Source organism: Mus caroli, chromosome 5 (genome assembly GCF_900094665.2).
Source record: "Mus caroli chromosome 5, CAROLI_EIJ_v1.1, whole genome shotgun sequence".
NCBI classification, from domain to species: domain Eukaryota; kingdom Metazoa; phylum Chordata; class Mammalia; order Rodentia; family Muridae; genus Mus; species Mus caroli.
In genome coordinates this window covers 69,258,475-69,270,865 of record NC_034574.1, presented here as the reverse complement: position 1 = coordinate 69,270,865, position 12,391 = coordinate 69,258,475, and the positions used below count along the sequence as shown (strand labels likewise).

The 12,391-nt window shown below is 42.0% G+C and overlaps 1 protein-coding gene across 2 annotated transcripts in view; it reads left to right on the top strand.

Annotated features, from left to right (window-relative positions):
* The first annotated feature begins 1,981 nt into the window (after positions 1 to 1,981).
* Positions 1,982 to 12,391, top strand: part of Nmu (neuromedin U) — a 30,628-nt gene continuing 20,218 nt past the window's right edge. The window contains exons 1-2 of one of the 2 annotated variants that reach the window (XM_021162806.1): positions 1,982 to 2,209; positions 7,385 to 7,443. In XM_021162806.1, the coding sequence (XP_021018465.1) occupies positions 2,092 to 2,209; positions 7,385 to 7,443 (177 nt within the window). In that variant the 5' untranslated portion in view covers positions 1,982 to 2,091. The remainder of the gene's footprint in view (positions 2,210 to 7,384; positions 7,444 to 12,391) is intronic. The other variant, XM_021162807.1, reaches the window with a different exon arrangement.

Here is a 12,391-nt window from a genome sequence, read left to right as displayed (position 1 = left end):
ATTTCCTTTGACATTCCTGGCACTGGGGGGAGGTGGGGTGTGGTGAAGACAGCACTGGGTGGTCATGGGAAACTCATACCACACTGGCTGATGAGACCTGGGATCTCTCAGAAACCTCTGGGAGAAATGAGACACAACGTTCCTGTCTCCTGACCCCCTAACCCATCCCTAGGTCCCTTAGATACAGTGTATCAATTGCATCAATCCATGTATTGCTTTGGGAGTAAATCAAAATGCAAGAAATCTTCAATAAATATGTTCTCATCCATCAACTCCTTATGATCTTGCCTTTCTAATGGTTTCTTATATAAAATTAACTTAAAAATAGTAACCAGTGTTCTTTTCATTGATCTTCAGGGTTTCATCCTACTACTCTCTGTATTCCCAATGACAGCCCATTCTCCCTAGAACTGTGCAGCTCTTGGGTATGATTTTGCAGTACTTTACCATTAGTTCCCTAAAGGTAAATGGTCCTCCTACTAAATTGTGATTCCCTCAAAGGACCTGTCTTGCTTATACTATAGTGGGTCACACATTCATGCCAGACGCCAGGAAACCGAGGTGAGGAAGAAACCTATGTCCGTGCTCCTTCCCAGGCTAGGTTGTCTGAAGAAAGACAGCAACAGTGTACTCATATACATAAAATAAATAAATAAATCTGAAAAAGAGAAAGGAAGGAAGGAAGGAAGGAAGGAAGAGAGAGAAAGAAAGAAAGAAAGAAAGAAAGAAAGAAAGAAAGAAAGAAAGAAAGAGAAGAAAGAAAGAAAGAAAGAAAGAAAGAAAGAAAGAAAGAAAGGAAAGGAAAGGAAAGGAAAGGAAAGGAAAGGAAAGGAAAGGAAAGGAAAGGAAAGGAAAGGAAAGGAAAAAGAGAGAGAGAGAGAGAGAAAGAAAGAAAGAAAGAAAGAAAGAAAGAAAGAAAGAAAGAAAGAAAGAAAGAAAGAAAGAAAGAAAGGTTGCTAGGAATTGAACTCAGGACCTCAGGAAGAGCAGTCAGTACTCTTAGCCGCTGAGCCATCTCTCCAGCTTTCTTTCTTTCTTTCTTTCTTTCTTTCTTTCTTTCTTTCTTAAAAAGAATTTTACACTGCAGATATGTCATGAATATTAAATGAAATTGCATGAGAAAGTCCGTGGCTACATGACCCCAAGATGCCCCGTTCAAAAACAGCAATGTGCTTCCGTCCTGCCCTTTCCTCCGAGCTCCTCGCCTTTCAAAAGGAGGTTAAACAAGATCAGATGCCCTTTTTTTCTGCAGAAGGAAATTAGAGTTGTATTTCTCAGTGTCCTGTTAAGAGGTTGGTTCCTGGAGTATGGGAATAGCGGAAGTGAGGTTCCAAAGTAAATTAGAGAGAAGAGCATCCTTAAGGGCAGAATGGCCACCTGAGCCTTGGGTGCCCCACCTTCTAACCTCTGCAACTGCACCCAAGCACAAGCCCTCCCCTTTCCTCAGCACCATTTTACTGCCTCTAGGAATGGATTCGGACTTTGCAGGCATTTGGAGGTTTAGATGGTATCATCTTCACCCACATTGTGGTGAAAGCATCACTCTGATGCCCTGGGCATTGGGCGTTGTGCATCCCAGGGAAAGAAGGGAAGGGTGCCTAGACAGCAGGGGGACAAATGGGCCGGCTGGGTATACTGTGTCATTTCAGGGGACACAAGGGAGAGTGTGGCCACCTCTTCCAACTTGGCCACCCTGATCTCAGGCTCTGGGAGGCTGCTACCCCCTCCGTCTCCCACCCAAGTCCTTCCACAGGTGGGAGTGGACCGCCATGGTTTAATTCCATTCTCCAGCTCAGAGCCAACTGCATGGTGTCCTGAGTCAGACACTCGGCCAGGGAGCGCGTGTCCTGCGGGGGCGGCAGCAGGTCCGGGTGATGCCAGGGAGCCAGGGGCGACGAGGTCACGCGTGGAGACCACGCCAGCCCAGCCCACGTGTGCGCCAGATTTAAAAGTTGGTGGCGCGCGGAGATGGTCACTTTGGTGTCTGAGCTCAGCAAGAGGAGGCGCACGGGAGACGCTGAGGGACAGCTAAAACACCCGCACAACACAGGGTACCAGGTCCCCAGTCCAGAGCTGCTTGGAGGGAAGGAGATGTCGCGAGCAGCGGGTCACCGTCCAGGGCTGTCTGCAGGACAATTGGCTGCTGCAACCGCATCTCCTCTCCTGTCACTGCTGCTGCTGCTCGCCTGCTGTGCGGACGCTTGCAAAGGTAAGATACCGCTTCCCCCCCCCAACCACCACCACCTCACGGGACCCCTCAGGCTGCCACTGCACCGATTTCTCTCCTCGACCTTCCTTGCTTCTTCTCTGGGCTTCTAAAATCCACCTTCCACTGAAGCCAGGATCTGGCCCAGGACTGCAGGTCTCCGGCTGAGGAAGGCGCAGGGCGGGCTGCAGACTCCATAGCGGGAATTAAAAAAAAAAAAAATTAAAACATTTTCCCTTTCATTGCAGTTATTGGAGGGACTGATGGTTGAAACAAAGGTCCGCTGCTCCCCTTGCCGAGGCAAGATAAAGTTGTGCTGCACTGCACCTCCTCGGAGGCGGGCTGTTGAGTTACAAAGTGGAGCAGAGACCCGGGCTTACAGGTTTTCAGGATTAGAGTTCTCATCACAGAAAGTTGAAGGGAGCACTTGAGGCTTATCCGGGTTTCCAGTGATGGGCACTTAAAGCTGGCAAGGCAGGTAGGATTTGATGACAACAGGGACGTCCCGAATGTGGCTCCCAGTAAACAAGAAAAGCAAGACCAGGGAGGGAGGTCCAGATGAGTGGCAGAGCAAATTGTATCCCTTGATTCTGTCAAGGACATTTAGTTACCAGGTAACCTGGTAGGGGCGGAGGAGGGGGGCTGTCATTCATTCCTGCTTTCTGAGGGTCCTTTAAATTCCAAACACTGCCTTGTTACAAATGTGAATTCTCCGGGTGCTGCCCAGGACAGTAGGCTGTTCATTTTTTAGAAATGCTGAGGATTTAAAACATCACAACCGCAGAGAACTGTGGAAGCTCATAGATGAGCCAGCCCTTAAATTAGAGCTGGGCAGAGACGAGTATTCTTTTCCTAGCCTGTCTTTGTTGCCTTCATTTCATCATTTTAATTTTTGTTCCTGAGACATTGAAGGAGAACAGGCTCCCTTGTCTGAAAGCCTGTTCAAATGAGACGGTGGCGGGGACAGTATGATAGCCCATCTGATAAAGGTGCCTACTACCAAGCATGAAGATCAAAGTTTAAGGCTGGGTGTGGTGGAATACACCTTTAATCCCAGCACGTGGAAGGCAGAGGCAGATGGATCTCTGTGAGTTCCAGGCCAGCTTGGTCTACAAAGTGAGTCCAGGACAGTCAGGGCTACACAGAGAGAAACCCTGTCTCAAGAGAGAGAGAGAGAGAGAGAGAGAGAGAGAGAGAGAGAGAGAGAGAGAGAGAAGCAAGAAAGAAAAAACAAAGAAAGAAAAGAAAAAAAGAACTTGAGCTCAATCCCCAGGACCCACAGTTGTCCTCTGAAATAAAGAAAAAACAAATAGCAAGGTGGCAACCACACAGTAGCATATTATTCTTGTGTAGTAGTGATTCACCATGATTTATGCAAGCTAAATTAGCCTTTTCTCTCTTAAATACTTTATTAGAAATAATAGAATGATAATTTCATTTACCTTCTTAAGGAAGAAAATAACTATAAGGGTTCTTTGTTTTCTTTTTAAAGAATTCAGATGGGACTCTTTGAATATCATTAAAATTCTTTATTGTGATCATAAAAAAAAAGAAGTCAGGTTTATTTAATATATTGCAAAGAGATCAGCAGCCAGGCAATAGTAGATAACTCCCTGTAGCCAGATAACCATAGTCTTTATTTGTATTTATTTATTTAAGATATATGGGTGTTTTGTCTGCATGTATGCCTGTGCATTACCTGTGTGCCTGGTGACCAAGGAGGTCAGAAGAGGGTGTGGCATACCCTGGGACTAGAGTTCCAGCTGGTTGTAAGCTCTGAGAAGTAAACCCAGGCCCTTTGGAAGAATTCACAGTGCTCTTAGCCATGGAACCAGTCCTGGTAACTACAGCTATAAAGATTGTTTTGTTAGTGGGGGAAACTATGTTTTCTATGCAGGTTGCATGCAAGTGGCTTGTGATAGCTTCTGCAGCTATAGGAAATGACTGACTTGGATAACTGAGTGGTCCATAGGTTCCTAAAAAAAAAAAAATAGATGAGCCTTTAGTTTTATTTCCAAAAAAGCAAATCCGCTGGCTGATCTATCCCATCATAAGTAACCTTGATATTATTCAAGCAAAAGGCTCCCTTCACTCTCAGGAAGTGCCCCGACTTCGCATTTCTGTCTTCATTCCCTTTCAGACATGAAAAAACAAAACAAAACAAATTTCATTAAAAAAAATGTAGTGAGGTCAGGCAGAGGAGAGGGGGGATCAATAGCCAGTGTAATCTGCATTAGTCCCCAACGTGGGGGTAGGGACATGCATGGCATATACATCAGCAAAAGTTGGAGGTGATCTAACAAGAGTGATCAGTACATAGGTGTATCTAGCTATATCTAAAAATGACACAAACAAATGTCATAAAACCAGAAGAAAACAAGTGTCGGAAAAAGTATCATCTTTAGCAAAGAAAAAAACAAAACAGAGCAAAACAAAACAGGAGCAGAGTACATGAGGACAGAGATGGTAAGATGATAAAGAGAAGCCAGACTTGCAGGGTGGAAACACTTCACTCAGAGAACATGTTTGAAGAGGGAAATTTCTCATAAAGAGGAACACATTTTGGGTGTCTGCCAGTCATTCGACTCTGCCTGCAGCGGTAAGAGATCACAGCCAAGACTGATTTAAAGCATGTCTTCCCTGCTTAATGCTTTCATTCATTGACTGATTGGAAACCTTCAATTAGTAGTAACTGATTCTCAGATGCTAACTCTTCAGGGAAGGGCTTGGGAGATCGCTGGTGCCACCTTTACAATAATCAGGTCTGTTTTCCTACATAGCTCGTAAGTAGAAACACCTCGCTAAAGATGAGGAGAAGCTGCCATTCTAGTGACCTAGGAGAGAATAGTGGTGTTGTTTGGGGGAATATGAATAGCAGTACAAATACTGATTTCTTCAAGCGAGGTGTAAGGCCTGCATGCAAGGTGACATGGGTTGAGTGTACCTTCCAAAGCCAGTGAGTGCTTTTGGATCTTGGTTCTCAGTGTGATAACTGAGAGATCATGAAACCTTGAGAAGTGGGGTTAGTGGGACATAGGTGGGGGATTGGGGACACTGCCCTCAGAAGGGATTAAAGGTGTTCCCTTGGAACTCTGGTTCCTTGGAGAGTGGATTGTTTAAAGCTGAGATTGGCTCCTCCCTGCCCTTTGGCTTGGTCTCTCATTACACAATTGTTCTAGCTGGTTCTCTATCCACCCCCAAGGCCCTCACCAAAGGTTGGAGCTTAGACCTTCAGTTTCCAAAACTGTGAACTAAATAAATCTCCTTTCTTTACAACTTAACCCAGCAGAAACCAGATTATGCCACCAGGTGGCTTAACAAGAACATTGTATCGACTCTAGTAAACAGTCAGAAAACGGGAGAGAAAAGGCCATGTCCTTGTGTTAGGGTTCAGTCCAATGACCATGGATTTCTATCAACTATAGCAAACCATTTTGATGTGGGGCTTCATCATATCCCAAGACTGTGCTTCTGTGTCTTGCAGAAGGGCCACAAGAGCACCCCCCCTCCCTTTTTATTTTGATATTAGTGGTTAGAACTGTTAAACACAATGGCAAGTTCCAAGTGGCTCCTGAATACTTAGGGTTTGGAAAGAGTCATCCTCCCAGTGGAAGTATGGGCCGGTGAGGACTGGCTCTAATGCGGAACAGCTGAGTTGGAGACTTCATTCTGTGTTGGGGTGGAGAAGAGTTGGGACCAGAACACTGCATTCTTTAAACAGAAATGCCAGCTTTGGAGAATTAGCTGAGAGGTTAAAGGCATTTGCTGCTCATGCAGAGGACCTGGGTTCTGTTTCCGAGCAACCACATGGGATCTTGTAGCTGTCTGTGACTCCAATTCCACGGGATCTGATGGCCCCTTCACGCACAAGACCTGTGCAGAGTGCACCTGTACACATGCAGACAAATACTCAAACATAAAACGAAGATAAATAAGTGACAGAAATGCCTGTCAAATGGAATCTCAGAATCAGTGAGATCTCCAAGTACTTGACATGAAGATTTGAAATCACAGATGAATCCTTTCGCAGAAGCAGAAAGAGCTCAGAATGTGTGACTCATCGGGCAACTGTGGCCTGATGTGAATGATTGTGATATGGAGAGCAATTTATCACTCAAGAGTGTGAAGGACTTTTCCATAGAAGAGGGTTCCATAAAAGGGGGCTCTTAACAAGGGGTCCCACCAGGTTCTGAACTTAGCCAGCTCTTTATATAATGCTTCTAAGTTGTTTGTAAATCTCACCACCACAGAAAGGGCTGTCATTGCTAGTGAAAAGTCTTATATGTGTATGGCCCTTGGTTTGAGTCCTAGGGCACACAGGCATGTGCACACATGTGATCGGTGCACACATGCACTCGCAAACACACACACACAGCATAATTAGGTCAATAACACAGAAAGTGTCATTAATTGTGATTATTATTATAACTTAAATAATAATAGGAAAAGCCTGCTAGAGCTTGAGCCAATATTGAGTATAAAGTAGAAGACTTAAGGAAAATAGGAGTCATCCGAATTTATAGTCAGTCAAAGATGTTTGCCAATATTCATTGAAACCAAGCACAGATGTACACATCTGTAATTACAGCACTCAAGAAACTGAGGCAGGAGGATTGCGATTTGTGGGCAGCTTGGGAGACATAGTGACTCTGTCTCTAAAATAAAACAAAACTAAGCACATGGTTCTTGCTACCTATTTATTTAGGTAGCCTTAGGCAAATCAGCTTGCTCCTGTTTTCTTCTCATGAGTTAGAAATAATAATAATAATAACAATAAAAATAATATTTCTCTGGGAAATTTGGCATGAGGATTAAGGACATTATGAATTTGAATTGCTTATCATAGCTTTGCATATATTATTGGATTGTTTCCTCTTTCAGGCAAATTGAATAAAAAGGCAGCTATGAGCATTCAAATAAGTTTTTATGTAAAGATAAAGGCGATTCATGAGAGTATTTTCCCCACTATGTCACTGGGATGTTTTTGTTAAACATGACTTTTTATATAAGGTCAAATGATGACATATCTAGTTGAATTAGCTTGGTAGTAATTTATAGCAAAAAAAAAAAAAAAAAAAAAGACAACCAGAATCTGAAAAGGAATTGCATAGAAATAATTAATTTGAAAAAGAAACATAATATAATAACTTTAATGTATATTCAAAACTTTATTTTTAGGTGTGCCAATATCACCTCAAAGATTGCAGCCAGAACAAGAACTACAATTGTGGAATGAGGTGAGTTATTCTTCCAAAAAGTAGGGAAAACTTCCATCTTCTTTAAGATTATTACGGTAAAGTGAAATGTTGTAATTGAACTTTGGGGGGAAACTGATTTTACCAACATTGTGGTATCATAATCGTTAAGAGTGTTTTATTAAAATAAAAAGTAAAACACACCTATAATTCTAGCACTTAGGAAGCTGAGGCGGGAAGAGTCCTGTAAGTTTGAGACTAAACTGAGGTACATAATGACATATAGATATACAATTCACATATTCATATATGTATGAATCTATATGTTCCAAGATCCTATCTCAGGTAATACTAAAAGAGAAAAGAAAAGATAAAATGAAATAAAACAGTAAATGGTAAAAACTAAAAGGCAGAAACAAACTTTAAAACGGGGTAATTATAATAAATGTGAACATGCTAAAATATATCACTTAAAGACAGAGATTCTCATTTGCATTTATGTTCTAGCTGTTAACAGTTCAGGAATAACCACCTCTTAAGACTCACACCTACGAGCTGAAGGTGCACCTTGTGGACAAATGCTTGCTTGCCTAGCATTTGTGAGGCCCTAGTTGAATCTCTAGGTACCCCTTCCATCATGCACACACACACACACACACATACACACAAAGAACCACACACATCATGGGTAGTGATTGAGATATGGAAAAATGGAAATGATATATAAAGCAAATATGAACTGAAAGAAAACTGGTGTGGTAGTCCTAATAGCTAAGAAAATAAAATTCAGAAATGCAAGCTATCAAAAGTGATAGTTAACCATTTACATATATATATAAGATGGACAAGAAGATGTAGCCATCATTATTAATGCATACCAGTGAGTTAGCCTCAAGTTCTACCAGCCTAACAAGTGGTAGAAAATCATGGGGAAAAATAAGCATTAAAGAACAGAACATGTTAGGTTAGAAAGTAAGGTTTCGTAAATTTCATAAATTCTAGTAGAGTTTTCCAATTATATTGCAATACAATAAGAAAATAGCAAATTCATGACTTAAGCTTCCCATTTGTTTGGGAGATAAGTAACATTTATGACAAATAGCCCTTAAACAAACAGGAAATTTGAATTTAATGGTAAAAACATTAAAATCAAAATTTGTAGGCTATAGCTAAGATTGCAGAGAACATTATACGTCATTATAAAAGCACAAAAGTATAAGATGTGTGCAAGGCTACCTGTGCTTCAGAAGGTGACCTACACCTATGCACATGCCAGCAGCACTGAAAGAGTGCATGCTCGTGGGAGGGAAAAGTGTTGGGAGGTGGGGGATGGGAGGGAATGCAGTAGCTTTGATCAATACACACACACACACACACACACACACACACACACACACACACACACGTTAGTTCTTAAATGGCCTGAATTAAAATTTTTTCTTATGTAGTCCGCCTACCTAGCTAAGTACCTTCTCTACTTTTTTCTGTCTTCCTAAAAGTTTTGTTAATCTTCCATTCCAAGCGTAATCAAATACTTTAACCAAGTTCATTTGAGATCAGCAACAATCTTTTCTTCCTCTTCACTGTGACAGTGAAGAATTGCGTTAAGTTTCTTGCTGTTGCAATGTTTGAACTGATACAAGAGTTCACAAGATTTTTGTCTGTAGTGCCAATATATAAGAATCGGTGACATTTCTTTTCACTAGAAGAAAGTAACATAGCGATATAGTTTAAAACATAATTGGCTTTCTGAATCCATGAGTTAGCTGTATGTCTGCAGATTCAACCAACTATGGATTGAAAAAATTTAGCAGTGAAAAAAATGTATCTTTCCTAAGTCTATACAGACTCTTTTAGTTGTTATTTCCCAAACAATATACTGTAATGACTATTTACATAATGGTCACATTGCATTAAGTGTACAAATAGTTTAGAGGATATAAGTTTAAAGGATATAAGAGGAAATGGCTTATACTCAAGTATAAGTATATACTGCTTTGTTTGAGGAACATGAGCGCCTATAGATTTTAGGGTTTTCAGGGGTGCTGGAACTCATCCCTACAGATACTGAGAGACAATTGTGTATCATCCACAATGACTATAAAAGGCAATAAATAGTAAAAATACACAGTACATAAAGGAAGAAAAAAGTAAATGTTAATAAAAGATAACCACGTGACTAGATGGAGAGACATCTTTTCTTTTATTATTACTGTTTTTTACACTCCAGATTTTATTCTCCCACCCCATACCCCACTGACTGTTCCACATCCTATACTTCTTCCCCGTCCCTCTGTCTCCACGAGGATGTCCCCACCCCTAACCCCACCTGACCTCTAAACTCCCTGGGGCCTCCAGTTTCTTGAGGGTTAGGTGCATCTTCTCTGATTCAGCCCAGACTTGACACTCTTCTGCTATATGTGTGTTGGGGGCCACATATCAGCTGGTGTATGTTGCATGTTTGGTCAATGGAACAATAGTGTATTGGGTGGGGGGTGTTGTTTTTAAGAACGTCTGTCGTGTGTGTGTGTGTGTGTGTGTGTGTGTGTGTGTGACAGGGCCTCTCACTGGGATCTGGGGTTCACAAACAAGACTTGACTGGATGATTGGTGAGCCCATGACGCTGCCCATCTCTGCTACCCCAGTACCGATTTCAAACATGGTGGCTTTTTATGTGAGTGTTGGGATCCAGCTCATGACCTCAGCCTTGTGTGGCAAGGACTCAGAATAATTCATCTGATATGATAAGAGTACCAAACCTTCCTCAAATTAATCAAACCAAAGCCCATGACATCTGCATGCTTTTATTTAGAATAATTCCACTTACTATATGTGTGTGTGTATACATATATGAAACATATGGATTTAACCTAACACTGTCTTGAAAAACTAAATCTCTAAATTTATTAAGATGCCCTCTGGATTTAGAGGACATCTTAAATACAAGGAAAGAACTATCTGCTCCAGCTTACAAAGACTGCTTATAAAACTGCAGTAGTTTACAGTTTGAAAATTCAGATAATGATACAAAAATAAAGGCATGAAGTGATGGAATAAAACTTGGAGCATGGATAATCCACCTTTGACAGTTACCAGCCCAGGTAGCTTCTTACTGCAACCCTGTGTGCAGTCTTTGCTTGCTCTGCCCACCCTGCAGGCACTGGCTTCCCAGAACCACCACCACCACCACCACCACCATGGAGAGCATCACGCAAATGTTGGAGGAAGTGAAGTGGTAGGAATTTATTCCTGACAGCAACCTATTCTACACTGCCTCTCAGCCTCCCCAGACAGATGAATCCCCAGCCAGTCATGGTGGCATTCTCTTACCAGAGTCCTTCTCATCTCCGTTTCAATAAACACCCTGCACTGAAGGCTCTTCAGTTTCCCCCTCTTCCTTTTCTGTTTGCTTATTTATTTATTTATTTATTTATTTATTTATTTATTTATTGCAGCACTAGGGATTCAACCCGCCCCCCACACCCCCCAGCATTAGGCATGCTAGTCATGTGTTCTACTCCTGAGTTCAAGCCCTGGCTACATCATTTTCTAAAAGTCTGTTTCGGGGGGAGGGGGAGGGAGGGGGAGCCAGCCCAGAGGCAGAATGGACACACACATAAACAACACTGTGAAGCAAAGAAGGAAAAGAACAGGCTGAAACCGACTCACTGAATCGAGAGACACGAAACCCACATTGTATACAAAGGCAATATAAGGGGAATTAAAGACCCAAATCTAAAAGGTAAATCATAGAGGACTAGGAGGGATGTACCTTCCTGAGTGAAGATCAGGGGAAAACAGCTCAAACAGAACTTCAAGTGCTCCAGCACCACCTGTCCTGGGAAGAGAGCCCCAGGGAGTTTTCCACAGGCAGAGGACTGAACACTGTGTGAGGAGACTGGTGGTGGCCCTCTTCTTAGTAAAAAGGATTACACGGGATCCAGCTGTGCGTCCATCCCTGGGAAGTAGATAGGCAATCCATTGCCATATACAGTCTAGAAGGCTGTGCTGCTTCTAGAATGGGTAGAAGCTGCACATTAGATGCACACTTAGCACCATGGATAAATCTCTACATAGTATAATAAGTGAAAAATGAAGGAAAAGTCTTAAGGGAGTACCATGCATGCAGACAGAACAGATTTTACAAGAACATACAAAAATAAAAGGCGCACATCAAATATATTAGAAGACAACACAGAGTTGTCTATGAGAGGATGGTGTGAGGATAATAAGTGGTAATATTACAAACAAGGCTAAAGGTCATTGTGTGCTTCAAGCTGAGAATATTCTTTGTGCCTCGGCCACCCCACCCACAAACAAAGTACATAAGGGAAAAAACCTGAATAGATGGTAAGTACCAGATACCAAACATTCTTTAACAGTGCAGGTATTCACGAGGTCTATTAGAAGGGTCTCTGCCTCAGCAGATCACCGAAGGACATGGGGGAAAACAAAAGGCAAGGAGAGTAATTGGAATAGCTCATACTAATGTACAACGTGGAAAATATTTTAGCTTGAAATGATCTCTTCCTGTAAAGAGCTTTGAAAAATATTTTAGATCATAATGCTAGGAATGAATCTTGACAATATTGTCCTTCTTTTATAGGAAACAATATTTCAAGAAATTAATCTGCTGGCTAAGTGTGGTCACATACATTATTGTGTCAATACTCAAGAGGCAATTTCAAAGCTAGCCTGAGCTACTTAGTACAACCCTGTACTGCTCCCTGCAAACAAAACAAAACCCTGACAACAAGTGAACAGTAGGCAACCTGCTAAGCACAAAAAAGGCAGTGTTCTGGAGGGTTTTTTCCAATTTTTTATTAGGTATTTACTTCATTTACATTTCAAATGCTATCCCAAAAGTCCCCTATACCCTCCCCCCGACACACTCTGCTACCCACCCACTCCCACTTCTTGGCCCTGGTGTTTCCCCTGTACTGGGGCATATAAAGTTTGCAAGACAAAGGGGCCTCTCTTCCCAATGATG